This window comes from Panulirus ornatus, chromosome 62, assembly GCF_036320965.1.
Source record: "Panulirus ornatus isolate Po-2019 chromosome 62, ASM3632096v1, whole genome shotgun sequence".
In the NCBI taxonomy this organism is placed as follows: Eukaryota; Metazoa; Arthropoda; class Malacostraca; order Decapoda; family Palinuridae; genus Panulirus; species Panulirus ornatus.
The window spans coordinates 12,960,073-12,979,725 of NC_092285.1; the positions used below are offsets into that span (position 1 = coordinate 12,960,073).

General features: G+C 47.0%; 1 protein-coding gene across 20 annotated transcripts in view; it reads left to right on the forward strand.

Annotated features, from left to right (window-relative positions):
- Positions 1-4,042: 4,042 nt before the first annotated feature.
- The window catches only part of LOC139745723 (uncharacterized), a 107,405-nt gene continuing 91,794 nt past the window's right edge, over positions 4,043-19,653 (forward strand). For 5 of the 20 annotated variants that reach the window (XM_071656188.1, XM_071656194.1, XM_071656203.1 and 2 more), the window contains exon 1: positions 4,190-4,635. Coding sequence is in view for 7 of the 20 variants with exons in the window: in XM_071656184.1 (XP_071512285.1) it covers positions 4,176-4,330 (155 nt within the window). In the remaining 13 variants the exon portion in view is untranslated. Of the gene's footprint in view, positions 4,636-19,653 lie in introns of all 20 variants that reach the window. The other 15 variants (XM_071656184.1, XM_071656187.1, XM_071656186.1 and 12 more) reach the window with 10 other exon arrangements.

A 19,653-nucleotide genomic window follows, 5' to 3' on the forward strand; every position in this document is an offset into this window, starting at 1 on the left:
ATTGTGAACCTCGTGAGAGTGGAAGCAAGGAATCCATGTTGAGTATCTCAGAAAACAGTGACAAACGACTGCTAACTCCACTAAGCAGTACTGAAATATCTGCCCACGTACAGTGCTCTCGTGGTCCACAGGCAAACATGTATCATCGTTTCATTTATAAGGAAAATAGTTACGTATTTCTAAGGTTAACAAGCCGTGCATGTTTGTAAAAGAAATCTTAAACCATAAGAGTGTTTTTATGTAGAAATTTGTCTGGACACTACAACAAAAATTGTTAAACGGGAAACTAACAGATACGCTAAACGTAGAATAAATAAATTGAAGCTTTTACTACACTGGTTTAAGTTCAATAAGTGGAAGAATGTTTCAGTATCAGATATTAAACACTTACTAAACAGGTTTTATGATGCATTTTGCTTATTCATAACTGAAAATTTATAGATTTTGTAATTAACTGATTTACCTCTCAAACACATTTCCATGAAAATAGAATCATTCTTACTGTATTGTTTTCTTTCATTTTTCTTACCCAATGTTAGGTGATTTTTTTTTTCTATAATTTGAACGTGATTTATGATGTTATGTTGAAGTATTAATCAATTTATGATTTGCAATACACTGTACATTCTTGTGTGTTCATGACCATAACATACTGAAAACAAGACAATATTTAGGACATAATTACTTTGAGTTATGGAAATGAGAATACACAAGAAAATAAGGGTTGAAAGAGGAAGGTGTCGGGAGGGTTGTGAATAATTATATGGAAGAGTAAAAACACACAGTCTTTGAGGTAATGAGAGACAAAAAAGGAGGAAGGGATAACAACTGTTGTTAATAAAGGAAGGGGAGGGAAAGGGAAAGCAGTTAATTGTACCGACATCAGTGACCTTGAATATTCCAAGATAGAAAAGATAAGACACACTACTGAAATTTTCCCACGTTGTAACAATCAATCAAGAATTGGCAAGGGGTTGTTAAGATTAATGGCAAGAGATTGTTAAGATTAATCAAGAGAATCTTTACATACCAAAGCATGGGTGAAGACCTGACCCCACCTCAAATGTGCAGTGCAATTCCCGCCAAACCCAGACACTTAATTAAGGATATTCTTGAAGTAGAGGCAATGCAGTGAAGGACATAGTCATTTGTACATAATAATAATATTCTTTTTCTTTTATGGTCGTATGGCGTTTCCCGCATCAGCGAGGCAGCGTCGGGACCAGACGAAGAGAAGGACTCATTCCCTTAACATCATTAACCTTAAACAAATGACATTATATTTAGTTGATTATGGTCGTTCGAACCCCCCCCCCAAAAAAAAAAAAAATAATAAAATCCTCACGCTAAAACGACTTTCCTGTATATTCTGAACTTTGAAAGAATAGCAGAGTAAAAAAAAAAAAAATGCAACATGCATAGGATTTGCCTGAAATATGACTGCTAAGAAGGACAAAAAGAACTATGTATTTTGCACCGAGGTTATTTTTTACTGAAAAGGGCACCCTGGGAAGAACGTCAATTATTCCACTCATTTCACAAAATCGTTAAAGCAAATTGAAATTTCCCGACACGGAAAGTGGCGCTGCAATGCAAAGACGTGTGGTCATTTGAAAAAGTAAATTGCATTCCCAGCCACAGAAATTAAAACCTACTCTAAAACAATGGGGTCATAAAATCCATCTGTGTAACCCTGACACAGGGGGATCTAATCATGTAACCAGCAATATGGATTCACGGAATATCTTAATTGTTTCTCCCACAGACTTCCAAAACCTTATACAAATGCTAAAGACTCGTATTTACACTCCTCAAAAAATATAATTCTTACCTCCAGATTGCCCTGGAAATAGCGAATTAATGTCCACAGTAAAATATAATGTAAGATCACCAATGCTGTTTACTTCACTAATATACATATATATATATATATTATTAATATATATATATATACATATATATATATTATTAATATATATATATATATATATATATATATATATATATATATATATATATATATATATATATATATATATACGAAAAATAGCAATTCCCACTTCCTCTAGAAAAAAAACGAGGTCCAATATTGCGATTATACTGCCTCTTCATGGAGCCAGTTGTTCCCCTCTGATTCATATAATAATGACAGTATGTGGCAACATTCTCTGTGGTGTTTAGGACGAGCAAACCAGCTGCTGTAAACGGTTGGAGTCTACACCCGAAGCGTAACAATAAATGATGCTTTTTTGCTAGCATTAACGACCAAATGCTATAATGTAGAATCACAAGTGGAAAAGATTATGATTTGATGATAAAAGGTGTGTTTCTAGCTCAGGTAAACTGTATCCCCGGTTTTTTATGTACCTTTTGTTATACATTGTACTTCGCAGGTGGTCACAGAAGTATATAATTATGTGAGAGAGAGAGAGAGAGAGAGAGAGAGAGAGAGAGAGAGAGAGAGAGAGAGAGAGAGAGAGAGCTCGTGATATTCGTATGTGAAAGCTGTTAAGGTTGTCAGGAGGGCAACACACCTGCTGGCTTGGCCGCCAAGGTTACCCTCTAAACATTCCCTTCCAACGCCATGAATTTTACATCCGATTTTGTATCATATTCGCCAGAGCCGAAACAACATTACTGTACCAAACGGCGTGGTAATTGGCTTTCCAAGTACAAAGTAACGAGTCAGTTTCAGTATCAGGTCAGATGAAAGTTGTTTGGTGTTGCTGTTTACAAGCTTCGATAACTTAGTTTGTTCAGAACCGCTGATGAAATTCATGGTAAAATTAACAGGGACAAAAGTGTACAAGAGGACTGTGTTTACAGTTATCAATATTACATAATATACTTTCCTGCTCTATGGGTTCCTTATCCAGAGCTCCTGCATGCAAGAATGGTCTTAATTTCTTTCCCTCCCTATCGATGTGATAAGGTTATACCAGATAAATACTTTTTTGTTTATATAGACATCATGAAAAACAAGTTCACTACTGTATGTAAAGAAACCCTTATGAAGTGTTCAGACTCATGGATCAATAAGAGGCCCCCACATACCTAGTACTGACCCCGGCCATGTAGTACACACAATTTCATGTCCAATCATTATTTCCCCGCCAACTTACACCGCCAATATCCAGCCTCCCGACTGACAGACACTCGTGATTATCAAGATAAATGTTTATGAAGATGTTTCTCAAAACGCTTGAATGTTGAATGATATGGCAACATCATGTATATGAATGTAGAGTGTTCAACCTTTAGGCAATAATCTCTTTTCGTCATAACCCATTAATAATGCATCACCCATTACTGACAAGCATTTTAATTCTTCAATAGAGAACTATGTAGTCAAAACCCATTTATATTCACGTCACAGTCCATTATTCCCAATTAATAATAGTCAACAACGATCGTAACATTACGCAGTCACAATAACCGCCATTAAAAATCATTACCACCTCCCATTGACTACATAGCACTATGCTGCCACTACAACTCTCCAGCATCGCTTGGTTGGAAACCACGTCCGATAGCTACTGGTCACAACCCCACAAGTCAACCCACGCCAGGGGCTGGGAAAATCTAACAGCTCTCAACACCCAGGGTAACTTCCCTATTCTCTTCCCAGCAACACAAAGCAAGCTAGGTAGTGTTGCGTGTGGCACTGTCGCATCGCCTTGAGTTGCTAAGTAAGGCAAATGGCTAAAACCGTTGCCAGGTAGGTAGGGGAGGCGAGTGCGGGCGGGTTCTGCTACCAGCACAGTCAGCTCCTTATTGATCCGAGGCTGGCGCTCATCTCACCGCCCACCACGTCAGTTTGGGAGGTTGTCCGCTCGCTCGAGAGCTTCTGTGGCCACATCTCATGCCTCAAGGGCTTCTCTGACGTACCTTGACGTTGGTCAAGGCGTGCATTACCCAAAGGCACGGCAAACCTCGAAGCAAAAGTAATGTAGGAAAATAGGGAGGCTTGAAAGCGTGTGATTGGCCATGAGTCACGTGACGTCATGGTAGGCGGGACCAATCACGTCGGTGCGGGCAATGGGATTTAGCAGTAAGAGAGTTACCTCCGGAGGTGAAGCACAGGCCGGTGGTCCCTCGTGAGCTCTCAGGGAGAGCCCTTAGAGCACAGACTCCCTGGTGGCGTTCCAAAAGAGAAAACAAAGTCAGTAGTATTGATGCGCTTACGGAGGCGGGTTGACGCAGCAGCCTCGCGTCGCTGTGATAGTGATGGTGCAAATGTAAAGTTTTCCCCGAATATAATTTCATATCTTATCTGTAAATTCATGTCATGGGATAACAGAGCAATAATTGATGAACACCTACGACCCAGGTTAGAAAAATTGATATCAGAAAATAAGTGCATCAGGTGTCTTAACAGTTATTAATCACGAAATCTTATATATTTTTTTCCGCTGAAAATTAATCATACCAGTATATTGAATAGTGGTCTACACATCTGACTCAAATGTCCGGAGCACAGAGTCGTTGCCGGGCCATTAGACTGAGCATGTGTTCCCTTGTGTGGTGAGTGTTGACACCTCGTGCAAGTTGTTGCCCACCACTCAAGCTGCCCGTTGCACAACTTGTCTGTGAGCCTCTACGCTTGTCAGAACGGGAAAGGAATTCCGGCCTTGGGTAACCTGATTTTCCTGTTGATTTTTCTCACGTTTTATTACTACTCTGGAGCGCTGGTGTAGCTGGTGGCGGGTTATGGGCTGCTGGTGGCTCGTCTCCGGGTCCTTGCCTTCTTAGATACAGTGACGGTGTACTTTGGCAACTGCTTTCACTAAGAGCGTAATTATGTATTGTGATTAACTTATTCTCTACTCATAGCCCTGCTTCCAATCACTCATTAATCTACCTCTACACACCTTTCTCATTAATCTACCACTGAATCTACCTTAACAAACTTTTCTCATTAATTTACTAGAAACTTGATTCTTATTAATCCTCCTCGAAACTGATCATAATTGTTACTCTCTCCTACATACCCGTTGCCTTTGGTTAATATACCTAACTTCCGGTTATTCTCTCGTTTACCTCCCGCCACACTTATACTTTTTAGTTCTCTACCAGATTTCCACACCCCACCAACTCGCTAAATAATCTCCATTACTCCTACTTTCATAAACGTATTCACCACACCCGTCCCTCGCATTACTCACCTACTCACCACCATTAACATCCCACCCTCAGACCTCCACTCCCGTAAGTCCCACCACAATTCTGTCTCTTCACGCTCTCATCCTCACCTTGCTCAAGCCTCCCGTCATCTTCACGCTCTCATCCTCACCTTGCTCAAGCCTCCCGTCATCTTCACGCTCTCATCCTCGCCTTGCTCAAGCCTCCCGTCATCTTCACGCTTTCATCCTCGCCTTGCTCAAGCCTCCCGTCATCTTCACGCTCTCATCCTCACCTTGCTCAGGCCTCCCGTCATCTTCACGCTCTCATCCTCGCCTTGCTCAAGCCTCCCGTCATCTTCACGCTCTCATCCTCACCTTGCTCAAGCCTCCCGTCATCTTCACGCTCTCATCCTCGCCTTGCTCAAGCCTCCCGTCATCTTCACGCTCTCATCCTCACCTTGCTCAAGCCTCCCGTCATCTTCACACGCTCTCATCCTCACCTTGCTCAAGCCTCCCGTCATCTTCACGCTCTCATCCTCGCCTTGCTCAAGCCTCCCGTCATCTTCACGCCCTCATCCTCGCCTTGCTCAAGCCTCCCGTCATCTTCACGCTCTCATCCTCACCTTGCTCAAGCCTCCCGTCATCTTCACGCTCTCATCCTCACCTTGCGCAAGCCTCCCGTCATCTTCACGCTCTCATCCTCACCTTGCTCAAGCCTCCCGTCATCTTCACGCTCTCATCCTCGCCTTGCTCAAGCCTCCCGTCATCTTCACGCTTTCATCCTCGCCTTGCTCAAGCCTCCCGTCATCTTCACGCTCTCATCCTCACCTTGCTCAGGCCTCCCGTCATCTTCACGCTCTCATCCTCGCCTTGCTCAAGCCTCCCGTCATCTTCACGCTCTCATCCTCACCTTGCTCAAGCCTCCCGTCATCTTCACGCTCTCATCCTCGCCTTGCTCAAGCCTCCCGTCATCTTCACGCTCTCATCCTCACCTTGCTCAAGCCTCCCGTCATCTTCACACGCTCTCATCCTCACCTTGCTCAAGCCTCCCGTCATCTTCACGCTCTCATCCTCGCCTTGCTCAAGCCTCCCGTCATCTTCGCGCCCTCATCCTCGCCTTGCTCAAGCCTCCCGTCATCTTCACGCTCTCATCCTCACCTTGCTCAAGCCTCCCGTCATCTTCACGCTCTCATCCTCACCTTGCGCAAGCCTCCCGTCATCTTCACGCTCTCATCCTCACCTTGCTCAAGCCTCCCGTCATCTTCACGCTCTCATCCTCACCTTGCTCAAGCCTCCCGTCATCTTCACGCTCTCATCCTCGCCTTGCTCAAGCCTCCCGTCATCTTCACGCTCTCATCCTCACCTTGCTCAAGCCTCCCGTCATCTTCACGCTCTCATCCTCGCCTTGCTCAAGCCTCCCGTCATCTTCACGCTCTCATCCTCGCCTTGCTCAAGCCTCCCGTCATCTTCACACGCCCTCATCCTCGCCTTGCTCAAGCCTCCCGTCATCTTCACGCCCTCATCCTCGCCTTGCTCAAGCCTCCCGTCATCTTCACGCTCTCATCCTCGCCTTGCTCAAGCCTCCCGTCATCTTCACACGCTCTCATCCTCGCCTTGCTCAAGCCTCCCGTCATCTTCACGCCCTCATCCTCGCCTTGCTCAAGCCTCCCGTCATCTTTCGCTATAGCCTACCCGCACCACCATCGCTTCCCGCCATCCAGTCGTGCATACACGCATGACAGGCTTCCCTTACTTAAGACTTGTTCTTGCACGGATGGCGCACGGCTTTGTTGGTGCATGGTAAGTCAGTCTGGTGACCTGACTCGTGTGGAATAATATTGTTGGCGCCTCGCTGCAGTAGTGCATCACGAGACTTATATATATATATAGTGTTCGGCTTCCGGTGATGTCACAGGTCATCACCGTGACCTGCTTTCCCGATGCTGCAGCTAAACTTGACCGTTTGATTCATCGCTCTGAGCGTTATTTCACAAAGAAGCATAAGCATTTTTTTTAAAGCTTAGTTCAGAGATATTAGCTTTCTGTATTGTGTAAGCTCAAAGCTTTTTGTTAACCGTAAGCCCCCCTCGGTGGCCTTGCCTCGCATACGTGAAGGTTCGAACCAGTTTTTACCCAATATTTTCCATAGTCTTATGAACTTGACACCATTTCAGTTCATATATATATATATATATATATATATATATATATATATATATATATATATATATATATATATATGTGTGTGTGTGTGTGTGTGTGGCAGCAGAAGAGAATTTCCGCAAAATCAAACACAGGCAAGTGTTGCGCAAATTCAGGTCTGGAGTCGTTGGTTCGCTCGGTATAATTGGTGTCAGCCCGTGTGTACGTACGTGTGTGTGTGTGTGTGTGTGTGTGTGTGTGTGTGTGCACGGGCTGGTACCTTTATTTACGGATGGGTTTTGTATCCGCATCATTGTGTGTGTGTGTGGTTAGTTACACCCAGCTGGGTTGTGACGGCTCGTATGTGGGTAAAACAGTATGGAGTGCGCTGTATCCTTCATAACATTATATTTGACAAGGTTATCTAGCAGTCACACTATCACCTCCTCATGTTTCTGTAGATAACAGCTGCCAGTAACTGGCTGGAAGCATCACCAGGCATCATGCTTTTGTTTTAAGGTGATAGACCCATCGACTTTCGGGTCATTAACGTCATTGTAATGATGGAAACCGATAAGAATCACGTTCTTATAGGATCGGAAGACTATTCAAACTGTGACTAGACCGTACCCTCAGTGATATGGTAGTGACAACACTAAGATACCCCGACATGTGCCAATAATGGCACACCCGAGAACGGGCTATCACTGACGACAACAGCCCGTGTCAGGCTCAGGCTTGGCGAATCTATACACACACACACACACACACACACACACACACACACACGGTAATGGAAAGGTGGGACTCGAGATAAATGGCGTTGGGGGAAAGATGGACGCGCTGGTCGCTAGGATAAAATAGGTCGAGACTTATGGGCCAAGACTTGGGAGATCCAGAACCCCGACGAAGGCTTATTGTTATTCAAGGCCTGACGCACGGCACGGGCTGTGCTAGGGGTCGCAGGAGACGCTACAGTTTTAGCTTGAAGTACCAGTTTAAGGTCAAGGGAAACTGCGACTTTTCTTTTTTTTAATATAAATTTTGGGCCTAATTTGTTATATTTATTTATTAGTAATTAACTGTGTGCTATACAGGGAGGGAGTTCTTCACTCGTGGGGCCCCATCTCTTTAACTCTGGTATAATATAACGTTTGAAACTTAATAATGCTGTCTACATCATTCATCTATAGCTACATGCTCCCTACATCATTCATCTACAATTGTATGATCTCTAAATCATTCATCTACAGCTACATGCTCCCTACATCATTCATCTACTAATAACTGAGGACATCTTTACATCCTTCGTTACAAGTTTATTGGTCATGTTATTTCAATCGTGTTTCTCTTTTTTTCCCCCCTCCAAAGATCTATGCAATGTTGACATTCTCAAACTGGTTTTGAAACTTGAAGATTTGTGTTGGTGTGTGTTTAAGGTAGCGTCAAGATATGGGTTGTGGTGTGACTATCACTCATAAAGGAAGGGGGGGGGGGGGGGCATGACATCACCCCCCCTTAGGGTAAGGGGTAGGGTGTGGGAAGGGGGAGTGAATCACTGCAGGTACCTCGTCTCCCCCCAACACCGGAACTATGCCATTACCATAATGGTGGCCACCGACCACCATGAACAGCAAATCAAGCCAACATCACCATCGGTATTCCCACAAACACTGTGGTCCGTGCCGTCACCACCAGGTTAGAAGCTGTAAAGTTTTGCTCACCGAGAAAGACAGACGAGTCACGTGTGACTTGATCAAAAGCCTTTGAGTTTCTAAAGCACTCCGACTTTGTCTACAGTGAACGGGTCTCTTACAGATGCAAAGACGAATAATAAGTCACGAGAACTTTAAATAAATGGCTCAAGCTTTGCTGTGGTACAATACGTAAACAGAAGTTTAAAAAAGTGAGATGGTGCCCCCATGAGTGGAGACCTCCCTCACTGTACAAAACCAGTAGTTAACCACGATACAGTTAACTACGTAATCACCCCAAGCGTACACACGAGCACAACAGCGAACTACGGTTATGTAGATGTAGATATTCTTTCGGGTGTGGGCTCCGTCTACGACCGTGGCGTCCAAACATGATGGCAGACGCGTCTCTCTATGGCCAACGCGGTTCACGGCGAGTGACGGCGGACGGGGAGCGTCACACCGTGTCTCTCCCCCAACACCACCCAACCCCCACATCGTCACGCTCGCGTCACACCCACCCACCAAGACCACCCCACGCTACCATACTCACCTACTTTCCTCACCGTCGCTTCAAATGTGTTGTCGCGTCTCTGGTAGACAGACGGAGTTACTTTGGTATATATTGAGATACCTCCTCAGCCTGGGTCTATCGTCCATGTGACTGCCTCAGCCTGGGTCTATCGTCCATGTGACTCCCTCAGCCTGGGTCTATCGTCCATGTGACTCCCTCAGCCTGGGTCTATCGTCCATGTGACTCCCTCAGCCTGGGTCTATCGTCCATGTGACTCCCTCAGCCTGGGTCTATCGTCCATGTGACTCCCTCAGCCTGGGTCTATCGTCCATGTGACTCCCTCAGCCTGGGTCTATCGTCCATGTGACTCCCTCGGCCTGGGTCTATCGTCCATGTGACTCCCTCAGCCTGGGTCTATCGTCCATGTGACTCCCTCAGCCTGGGTCTATCGTCCATGTGACTCCCTCAGCCTGGGTCTATCGTCCATGTGACTCCCTCAGCCTGGGTCTATCGTCCATGTGACTCCCTCAACCTGGGTCTATCGTCCATGTGACTCCCTGAGCCTGGGTCTATCGTCCATGTGATTCTCTCTGGCAAACCATAACAATTCCTCAGCTCGGCTAAACAAAGACTTCATCTCTTTCAGTAAAATCTTGACGGCAAAAAGTCCTTGGAAAAGGGAGACGAAGAGTCCCTTACAAAGGCGAGAGAGTGAGGTACGCGCTGTTATGGAAGGCGACAAGAGGGAAAGTCTGCCGTGTCTGGGGGGGGGGGGGCCCTCAAAGGGTTGTGGCCGCCAGGGTAAAGGGTTGCGATTCACCAGGAAAGATGGAGTTAAAGTCGACTTAACACCCCCGACCTTCTTAATAGGACTTTATTAACGTTTGAGTCGACGCTTAACGGACCATGGCTGGAGCTCCTGTAGAAGACCCTTTGAAGCACGACGGTACGACCCTTGAGCACGACGGTACGACACGAGCATGACGGGTACGAGACTTGAGCACGACGGTGCGACCCTTGAGCACGACGGTACGACCCTTGAGCACGATCGTACGACCCTTGAGCACGACTGTACGACCCTTGAGCACGACGGTACGACCCTTGAGCACGACGGTACGACCCTTGAGCACGACGGTACGACCCTTGAGCACGACGGTACGACCCTTGAGCACGACGGTACGACCCTTGAGCACGACGGTGCGACCCTTGAGCACGACGGTACGACCCTTAAGCACGACGGTACGACCCTTGAGCACGACGGTACGACCCTTGAGCACGACGGTACGACACGAGCATGACGGGTACGAGACTTGAGCACGACGGTGCGATCCTTGAGCACGACGGTACGACCCTTGAGCACGACGGTACGACCCTTGAGCACGACGGTACGACACGAGCATGACGGGTACGAGACTTGAGCACGACGGTGCGATCCTTGAGCACGACGGTACGACCCTTGAGCACGACGGGTACGAGACTTGGACATATGGTGACATTTGACGGCCTTTAAAAAGGGACCAACATTCCCAAAGGACGCAAAGTCGTACTCTAGGATCGTGACGACGTGTTCTAGACTCCTACTGTCATGCTTAAGGACTTTACCTTGGTCAAGAGTCGTACCTTGGTCAAGGTTCGTACCTTGGTCAAGGGTCGTACCTTGGTCAAGGGTCGTACCATGGTCAAGGGTCGTACCCTGGTCAAGGGTCGTATCGTGGTCAAGGGTCGTACCTTGGTCAAGGGTCGTACCATGGTCAAGGGTCGTACAGTGTTCAGGGGTCGTACTGTGGTCAGGGGGTCGTACAGTGCTCAGGGGTCGTACGACGCCAAAATGGACAGAATCATTAACATCAATTTGCATAAGAAAGACGGTACTTAACGATACGTAATTTGCATCTGTAATCATGTCCCCAGCAGCGCCATGTCCCACGATCGGGTACATGAGTGGACTCCTGTGTGGGCAATAGTCATCATTTGTGATGTGGCCATGTTCTCTCTGATCAAGGAGGCTGTGTGTGGCGGCACGCGCCGCCTTGGTGAATTTACGGTGTTCGTGGGGGAAAGTTTCTAATTGGTGTAAGATATGGAAGATACTTGGTCAAGTCCAGAAGTTTCTCAAGGACTTCTCGACACACACAGACACACACACACACACACTCTCTCTCTCTCTCTCTCTCTCTCTCTCTCTCTCTCTCTCTCTCTCTCTCTCACACACACACACACACACACACACAGACAGATAGGTGGGTCCCCTGCCAGGGTGTTTCTGATAAAAGATAAGAATGATACAAGGTGTGTTTCAGCGGGTAATTGAACACACACACCCTACTGAGAGAGAGAGAGAGAGAGAGAGAGAGAGAGGGGGGGGGGGGGGGTAGGGAAGCAAATGTGATAACTCGAGGATAAATATTGTAAAATATTGTTAATTACGGATCGTAATTAACGTCATCTTGAAACGAGGTGCTCGTGTTTGGGAAAGTAATGATGGTGTTTACTTTCAACAGTTGACCTCTGGTACTTTGCCTCACAAAGTACAACGTGTGACCAACCAGTATCATTGTCTCAGTGTGAGATCAGATTTCTACGTTACAACAGCTTAGCTGAAGCTTTTGAATCCTCCGTTTCGTAAGCTTATTAAGCTTCCGTCGCTTCTAAAAGAAAAAAAAGCTTTGATTGGATTTGTTTATTGTATTAATGTGTTGTGGCAGCCCAGGCGCTGGGAGAGAAACCTTCGTTAATATGAACACTAACAGCTTTCCTCTCGTCATGTATTGTGGGGGGGAGGGATGTGGTACATTATCATGTATTGAAGACCAAATTAAGAATCGTTAACTGGATGATGGGATCTGTGTATGTTCTTAAAAGTGTTTCCCCTACAGTGAGGACTGAGGGGAAAATACTGTGTGACGATGTATGAGGGCGTTCAAGACAAGGCAGAGGAGCGGGGTTCGGAAGTCATCCCCTCCTGTATTATCATTTCCAAAAGCAAGACTAGAGGGGAAAAGAGCGAAGTGACCGTATTTCTACGAGTGCTCCGTCGTCTATTCCTGGCGCTACCTCGCAGAGGCGGGAAAAGACCATTAGTCATCCTTAACGATCGCGAAAGTTCGTACCATGAGATCAATAAGGCTGTTTTGGGCCGCACACACACCACCATTGTACCATGAAAGCTATATTCGCGCGCGCACGCGAGTGTGTGTGTGTGTGTGTGTGTGTGTGTGTGTTTCCCCCTTCTCGTCGTCGTTTCTATGGAGGTTCAACATTTCATTCTTCCTTGATAAGGAAATTAAGTTGCCTTCCTCCTGAACCCCAGAGGGAGGAAGCCTTGACCCCCCTCTCAACCAACACAGTTAAAGAAAACAGAGATGAAATTTGGGGTGACAGAAGATGGGTGAACGGTCGGTCCCTTCTTTCGTGAGAGAGAGAGAGAGAGAGAGAGAGAGAGAGAGAGAGAGAGAGAGAGAGAGAGAGAGAGAGAGAGAGAGAGAGACCCCATTAAGAGGGTTGGAGAGAGGGGTAAGGGAGGCATTTAGGGAGGGTGTGGGAGAGGTGGGGTTAGGAAGGGAGGGGGGGGGTGGGGTTAGGAAGGGAGGGAAGCGACAATTGAGGTTGTAGTAGTGTGTACACGTCATGCACAACACACACACACACACACACACACACACACACACACAAACTTTCACCACGTTCAGTCATGCGTAATTAAACTCATGACTTATATTCATGATCTTAATTACATCACATCATGGTGGGTGATGACGTCATCAGCAGTCTCACACAGACAGACAGACACAATACTGAAGTGATGAACAGTTGTTAAGTGTGGAACTTCATGTCTTTCTCACAAATATACTTAAATAAACTTTCCCTAAATACTTCTGACGTCAGTCAGGCATCGTGTATTCTTGGCGCCCAGACTCGACAAAAGAACCATCGACTCAGTGAAATCCGGCGCCACCGAACCCTTGCCGCACCCAAGCGAGTCCAACATGGCGGCCGGGTTTCACCCTGGTTCCTCCTCCCATTGTCTGCTGTGTCGTAACTATTGTCTCCATTTTAATACTTCCATTTTGGTGAGGGTTTGCCAGGCCGAGGTCCGGAGGAATTTCTATTTTTGCAGATAGTGCCGTGATGATGGTCATATAAATAATTATTTATCCCCTTATAATTCCTTTAATTATCTTTCCTCTTCCGTACATGACCCCCCCCCCCCGTACTTTTTCAGTAAGTGAATTATCCTTCGTTCGCTCTGGGTCACGTAATTATCCTTCGTTCGCTCTGGGTCACGTAATTATCCTTCGTTCGCTCTGGGTCACGTAATTATCCTTCGTTCGCTCTGGGTCACGTAATTATCCTTCGTTCGCTCTGGGTCACGTAATTATCCTTCGTTCGCTCTGGGTCACGTAATTATCCTTCGTTCGCTCTGGGTCACGTAATTATCCTTCGTTCGCTCTGGGTCACGTATTTGTAATAATTTTTATCATCATCTTTTCCCCTCTTCCCGCGCGTACATCTCCCCTCGCTCACTCCTACCCCACCGGCCGTTGGTGAGGCTTCACGCAGCGGCCCACGTCCACACACACACCCACCCGTCCTGCTCCGCTTACGAGCCTCTCCACGTGATGCTGCCGTGACGTCACTGCGATGCAGGCGTCCCGCACGTGATGCTGCCGTGACGTCACTGCAGTGCAGGCGTCCCGCACGTGATGCTGCCGTGACGTCACTGCAGGAGAGGCGTCTCCCTCTTAGCACTTCCATTACGTGATGACACAGCAATGGTTCACGTGATGGTAATGCATTAACGTAACTAAGATAGCCCCCCCCCATGTCGAGTGTGAGGTCTGGCTCACACTGCAGGGGTCGAGTGTGAGGTCTGGCTCACACTACAGGGGTCGAGTGTGAGGTCTGGCTCACACTGCAGGGGTCGAGTGTGAGGTCTGGCTCACACTGCAGGGGTCGAGTGTGAGGTCTGGCTCACACTGCAGGGGTCGAGTGTGAGGTCTGGCTCACACTGCAGGGGTCGAGTGTGAGGTCTGGCTCACACTGCAGGGGTCGAGTGTGAGGTCTGGCTCACACTGCAGGGGTCGAGTGTGAGGTCTGGCTCACACTACAGGGGTCGAGTGTGAGGTCTGGCTAACACTACAGGGGTCGAGTGTGAGGTCAGGCTCACACTGCAGGGGTCGAGTGTGAGGTCTGGATCACACTGCAGGGGTCGAGTGTGAGGTCTGGCTCACACTACAGGGGTCGAGTGTGAGGTCTGGCTAACACTACAGGGGTCGAGTGTGAGGTCTGGCTCACACTACAGGGGTCGAGTGTGAGGTCTGGCTCATACTACAGGGGTCGAGTGTGAGGTCTGGCATACTCTACAGGGGTCGAGTGTGAGGTCTGGCTCACACTACAGGGGTCGAGTGTGAGGTCTGGCTCATACTTCAGGGGTCGAGTGTGAGGTCTGGCTCACACTACAGGGGTCGAGTGTGGGGTCTGGCTCACACTACAGGGGTCGAGTGTGAGGTCTGGCATACTCTACAGGGGTCGAGTGTGAGGTCTGGCTCACACTACAGGGGTCGAGTGTGAGGTCTGGCTCACACTGCAGGGGTCGAGTGTGAGGTCTGGGTAATCCTCCAGGAAGGGTGTCATCACCACGTCGTGGTCAAGGCTGACCATTAAGTCCTCCTTACGGGACCTTCATCAAGTATAAACACACACCACATCACATCACGTATCACTGCTCGCGGTTAAACTCACAAATAAACAAATTCACAAACAAATGAAAAGATAATCAAATATCAAACACAGGATTAGGCCCGGATATCACTTTGGTGTAATATATATGAATACGATGATGTAATATATCATTAGGTTCAACATTATATCTTAATGTTCTTTCAAAGTGAACATAAACACTCATATTTAACCAGAATAATTCACCAGAAATACATTCCGTGTAGGAGTGACCTTATACCAGATTGGGTCTTAGGTAGTTAGGAAGTAACAGCCAATTAGAGAAGAGTAACCACTTCTTGCTAAGGTCTATATGTGTCAGTATCATGAGATAGTCGACCTGTGGTCGTGTCTCCATGATAAAAGGGCCGAACCATCGTGCTCAAAGCCCGGGTCAAGAACATGTTCTCCCACAATCCTTAAACTTCCAAAACTCATCTTAAGAACCGAAAGCCACCAGAGAACACTGGGTGTAAGGACCATAATGATCTGGCGGCCGACCCCAGCAACACATGGCAGAGTTTGAGCAACTATCACCTTTGTTACCCGCCCGTGAGAGGCAACACAGAGTTATGCAGTGTATGTGTGTGTGTGTGTGTGTGTGTGTGTGTGTGTGTGTGTGTGTGTGTGTGTGTTTTGAAAGTTAGTAACCGCGACCAACACGGTGTGAAGCGAAGGAAATTGACAATACACTTTCTATACCAGAGTGGAGACCATGGCTTTGTGTTGCTCCTCAAGAACACAGATCAAACAACACAGTGTGGAGGCAACATTCATTTTCTGTACAACACCTGCATGACTTTCTCGTAGTGGTTACGTCGCGAGTATAAGACTGAGTCTTCCAGGGGGGGAGGGGAATATCCTCGCTCGACTGCTCCTCCTTCAGTTGGCTTAGTTTTCCAAACGAGGTGAACGGCGGAAAAACTGTGAGAGAAGTTGAGGGGAGGCGGGTGTTTGTGGTGTCTGGAGGTACTGGAGCGGTGAAGGTCTACCATGACGTCATAAACTTCCCAGAGACAACAAGAGTCGAAGGTGATGTTGAGTATTGCGGTCGCGGGACGTGATGAAACAACACAGGCACCTCAAACACGTCCCTGGAAGCATCAGAGATCCCTAGGGCTAAGACGTTCCTGGAAGCAACACAGATACGTCCAAGACGTTCCTGGAAGCGACTCAGATACGTCTAAAACGTTCCTGGAAGAAGCACCATAGATAACTCAAATATCCCTGGAAGCACCATAGATACATCTAAGACGTTCTTGGAAGAAGCACCATACAAACCATCAAGACATCCCTGGAAGAAGCCCCACAGATACCTCACAAGACTTCCATGGAAGTGAGGCTCCAGAAATACCCTTACCCCTTCCCTTGGAGACATTCATGGAAGAGACACAGGAGATGCCATCCAGACATTCCAAGAAGGCGGCGAGGGTAATGAGGTGAACTGCTGCGTCGGATCGATCACTTGCGAAGCCGATTACTGAAGTGGGGTGATGGGTTCCAGTGGATGATGGCTCATTAAACGATGGGTTCCAGTGGCTCAATGAACGATGGGTTCCAGTGGCTCAATGAACGATGGGTTCCAGTGGATGATGGCTCAATGAACGATGGGTTCCAGTGGCTCAATGAACGGTGGATTCCAGTGGATGATGGCTCAATGAAGGATGGGTTCCAGTGGATAATAGCTCAATGAACGATGGGTTCCAGTGGATGAAGGTTCAATGACCGATGGGTTCCAGTGGATGATGGTTCAATGAGTGGTGGGTTCCAGTGGATGATGGTTCAATGAGTGGTGGGTTCCAGTGGATGACGAGTCTTGGGATAAACGGGGCAAGGAGGGTAAAGCGACCGACTCTTAGATGGTGAGGCTAAGTCCTGATTCCAGTCCTGGGTGGGATAGCAGAGGAAGTGGTGAAGGGGGCGAGAGTGTGACCCGTGGACGTCTTGGGGGAGATGGGGAGTAAGGAAGGGGCAGAGATGGAGAGGATGGGAAGTCTCGACACCGTCTTTGTCAACTTGCCCATTAGATAATGCAAAGGGGGGAGATGGGAGGGGGCTGGCGAGCCTGGAGCCTCATGCCATTATAAAAGGAGAATCACAGATATTGATTGTGGGATGAAGAGGGAGGTTGGTGAAGAGTGCTCGTCAGGTCTAATGATGCGTTGGGTCTATCACCTTCTTGAGAACGAAGGACCTGCTTAAGAAACGTCTATCTGTTGGGATGACGATGAACTGGTCTGACATGTTGTGTGGTAATGGTGGTAACTTGTCACATGTTGTGTGGTAATGGTAACTTGTCACATGTGGTAATGGTAACGTGTCACATGTTGTGGTAATGGTAACGTGTCACATGTTGTGGTAATGGTAACGTGTCACTTGTTGTGGTAATGGTAACGTGTCACATGTTGTGGTAATGGTAACGTGTCACATGTTGTGGTAATGGTAACGTGTCACATGTTGTAGGTATGGTCGGTATATATGATGGGGAGAAGTGGATGGTTATGGTTGTGGCTCTGAGGGCGTCACCATGAACAGTTTGTGTATGGTAGTCGAGATGACACGTGCAGCTGAATACCTAATCTTGTCCATCGCAATAACATATATATATATATATATATATATATATATATATATATATATATATATATATATATATATATATATATATTCCCAACGTAAGCCAGGTTCCCGTTTATCGACCAGACGCTTAGAGATGATGAAAAGCTGGTCGACAGTGGGTCGACTGGCCAGCCAAGGATTCGAATCCGGCTGGGGACGTGCACACGATTCATAGTCAACAAAGCTGAAGACAAAACCACGGAAGTCTTGAGTGGGGTAACCGCTGAGACGGGTCGTCATTGTCTTCTTGAACAGCCTTGGCTGTCCACTGTAAGTTTCATCACGTGAGTTTCATGGTTTTTTTTGGGTTACCATTGTTTCCCTTGGAATCTTTGTTTCCCTCCAAAAACGAAGGAAAGTCTTGTCTATATAGTGCTAGCTTCACTATGAAGATCCCCGGATATGTGTCTCCTCTTGGAGTCAATGTCGTGATTAGCATGTAATTTCAAGCTGCTTCTCTGACGTGAGGAATCAGGATCTGTCTTCTAATGAAATTCCACTACTTGCTGGCCCCAGAGCGAGTTAAATGTTGTACGTCAGGAGTGTTATGATGTCTCCCTGGACTAACTTAACATCTGACAACGAAGTTGATCAACACTGTACCATAAACTAGAGAGCAGTGACACCAGGTCAACACAACACAACATTTTGAACTCTCAGGGACTCTACACAGCACAACCTAAATCCCATAAGTCTACACAACACAACTTGAATCCTACACAACACAATACAACTTGAACCCCCAAAAGTCTGCACACTAACTTGAATCCCAAACGACACACAGTCATCTACAATTCCCAGAAACACTTACCGAACCAATTTTCCAGATTTCTCTGGAACACACACACAACATCATGACAGCAACCTCCTGCCACAACAAGAACATCAACTCAAAAGTCTGAAGGAGCTGCCAAGCACAATCCACACTCGACGAGACCCCAAGGACGACACAGCGAAGCCTCGTCCTTGAATTATCCCAAGAGAACATTATGTCTCTGTGATGCACAATGTCACGTGTCCTGTAGGAGCACCAAGTATTGGAACTTCAACACAAACAGACTTTTCACCCGACCGTCTTCACTACGAGGAGACAAAAGACTACAAAGCCACAAGCTTGACCTCTACTCTCAGTAATAGCATGGAAATAGAAGAAAAAAAATAAATAGCCTTTGACCACTGGAAACCCAAAATCATTGTCACTAAACCAAAGCAGTTAACGAAGGCGACCACAGGACTCCTGTAATTCGTCAATTCCACACCTTATTCTCCGTACGTGAGTACAACAGCCTAACCAACCACTCCCCATTCTCCGTACGTGAGTACAAGAGCCTAACCAACCACTCCACCCCATCATAGTTATTAACCGTCCATACAGGAGCTCGAAGTAGGGTAACAAGTGGGAAAGGTTCATCGTGAGTTCAACAGATGACATTCAGTACAGGTGATCCTGTGTGAGAGAGGCGTGATCGACTGACTACATCATTACATGTGGAGCCTCTCTTCACCCCCGACGTGCACTTGAGCCCACAATCAATATCACCAGCGACTATAATTACCCGCAACTTCAGGCTCCCTGCATCACCCTGCAGTATCACAGCATTGCTCCTTCAGGCTCACACTACTCGAGCGCCGGTGGGGCAAACTGACGAAACTCTGCAGCTAAAGCAGGAAGACCCAACTTGGGCCGAGTTTCCACCTGTGTCATGGTAGAGGACGTTCTCTTTGAAGCCTTCGCTTGATCTAACTATCGAGTGTCTCTACTTGTTATGGTATCTCCTCGTTGTGGTATCCTTCGCGTGATGCGCTACAGTCCTCAGGCATGGTCCCTGGTGCTAACCGAAGG